The 1725-nt window shown below is 43.1% G+C and overlaps 1 protein-coding gene across 1 annotated transcript; it reads left to right on the forward strand.

The window, feature by feature from the left end:
- The first annotated feature begins 873 nt into the window (after positions 1-873).
- Positions 874-1725, forward strand: LOC5580314 (prisilkin-39). The gene is made up of 2 exons (XM_001662988.2): positions 874-1115; positions 1210-1725. Exons 1-2 carry the CDS (start codon positions 962-964, stop codon positions 1623-1625), a joined length of 570 nt encoding a protein of 189 aa, XP_001663038.1. The 5' UTR covers positions 874-961; the 3' UTR covers positions 1626-1725.

Here is a 1725-nt window from a genome sequence, read left to right on the forward strand (position 1 = left end):
TTTCATTTTCAACAGCCAATATCTCATTATCATAGCACGTCTAGTTGCTACGATATTTTCGAAAACGGCAATGACTTAAGGTGAAGATGAAACGAAGCCAAACCTCAAATTTTCAAGAGCACGAATTTGGAGAACCGAACATCCATTTAAGCTGAAAACTTAATCGATTGGTCACTTGCTGGGTGTGACTAATCGATTAAGTTTTCAGCTCAAACGGGTGTTCGGTTCTCCAGATTTGTGCTCTTGAAAACTTGAAATTTGGCTTCGATTCATCTTCACGTTAAGCAATCCTAAATTGAGTAAGTAATGTTTTGTTTTTATTCTTGAGACAAACACGTGTTCCACAGTGTTATTAGTAATTGCTTTAAAAAAAAAGTTAAAAGTTCGTTACTCATTGAAATGCCACATAGCAAAAACACATTCTGAAAGTTTTTCAATTAATTTATTAGCAAAACTTGGTAATTTGCCAACTTAACTCCGAAGTTCATTCACCCCTTTTAAAACGAATTTATTTTATGGTAGGTACCATTAACTGATTCATTTCGTTGGTCAAATAACGTTACTCCATACCCTTGACTTCAATTGAGTAGCCGGAGTAATTCTAACACTTGGTTGTAAATTGGTTTCCTCCAAACCCGCGGCGACCTTCTTTGCTAAGACAATGCACTTGGCCAGCATGCGTGATTGTCACCAGGCAAGCTACCAGCTTTTGCGAGTTGGTTCCAAACATGGATGAAATACTTCTAAACAATTACATCCTTTCAATGGACCGTAGCGCAGAGGCTGGATGTTGCTGGGCTGGGTAAGTTTGCTAAAAATTTACACCTGTTAAGTTTTTGGAGGGTTTTGGAGGACCTATATAAAGTGCGTGGGTTGACGTTAGTAAATCAGTAGTGTTGCAATCCAGCAATAGACACAGTTCCCAAGAGCAACAGCAGATCCAAAGAATCTTCTAGTGAAAATGAAGTTTGTCGTGGTTGTGATTTGTGCGGTTGTGGGAGTGGCTCTTGGCGAATCCGCCGACGATCAGCAGGCTGATGTGGTTAATGGTCAGAATCAACCTCAGGCGCAAGACAGGCTATTCGAATTGAGCCGAAAATCAAGGCAGCTATTCGGTAAGTCCAGGAAGGGTTGCGTGAAGGTTGGAAGATTGTGTGTAATATATTGAGACAAGATGTTCAGGAGATCCGTTGTGTGATTCTTCCATAGGTACGGCATATCCATATAGCGGTGGACTAACGCAGGGAGCTTATCCTTACCCAGTTGGCACTGGTATATCGGCATACTCTGGATATTCTGGCTATCCCACTACCGGACTCGGCTTCAATAGCGGGCAGTACAGCGCTGCGTTGTATGGCGGCGGTCCATATGCAGCTGGATCGTATGGAACTGGAGGATATGGAGCTGGAGCGTATGGAGCAGGAGCATACGGAGCTGGATCTTACGGTGCCGGAGTGTATGGCGGTGGATTGTACGGAGCTGGAGGCTATGGCGGTGGTCTGTATGGAGGCAGTGGACTGGGATACAACGGTTATGGAGGTTATAGCCAGTTCGCTAACGATCCATACAGCGCAATCGGCTCGAGAGGATTCGTTCCATCGAATTTGTACAGACGAGCATTCTGAAGAGGATTTAACATGGGCACCAGTGTTTAACAGTGAGTGTAACCTACGAGAAATGAAAAATGGCTGAATGAAATAAAGGTTCGATAAGTGCAATTGAAAA

The sequence above is a fragment of the Aedes aegypti genome, chromosome 2, assembly GCF_002204515.2.
Source record: "Aedes aegypti strain LVP_AGWG chromosome 2, AaegL5.0 Primary Assembly, whole genome shotgun sequence".
NCBI classification, from domain to species: domain Eukaryota; kingdom Metazoa; phylum Arthropoda; class Insecta; order Diptera; family Culicidae; genus Aedes; species Aedes aegypti.

Coding starts and splice junctions, on each gene's coding strand:
- LOC5580314 (XM_001662988.2), top strand. CDS start 962: ATGAAGTTTGTCGTGGTTGTGATTTGTGCGGTTGTGGGAGTGGCTCTT. Junction 1,116..1,209: donor AAAATCAAGGCAGCTATTCG/GTAAGTCCAGGA, acceptor ATTCTTCCATAG/GTACGGCATATCCATATAGC.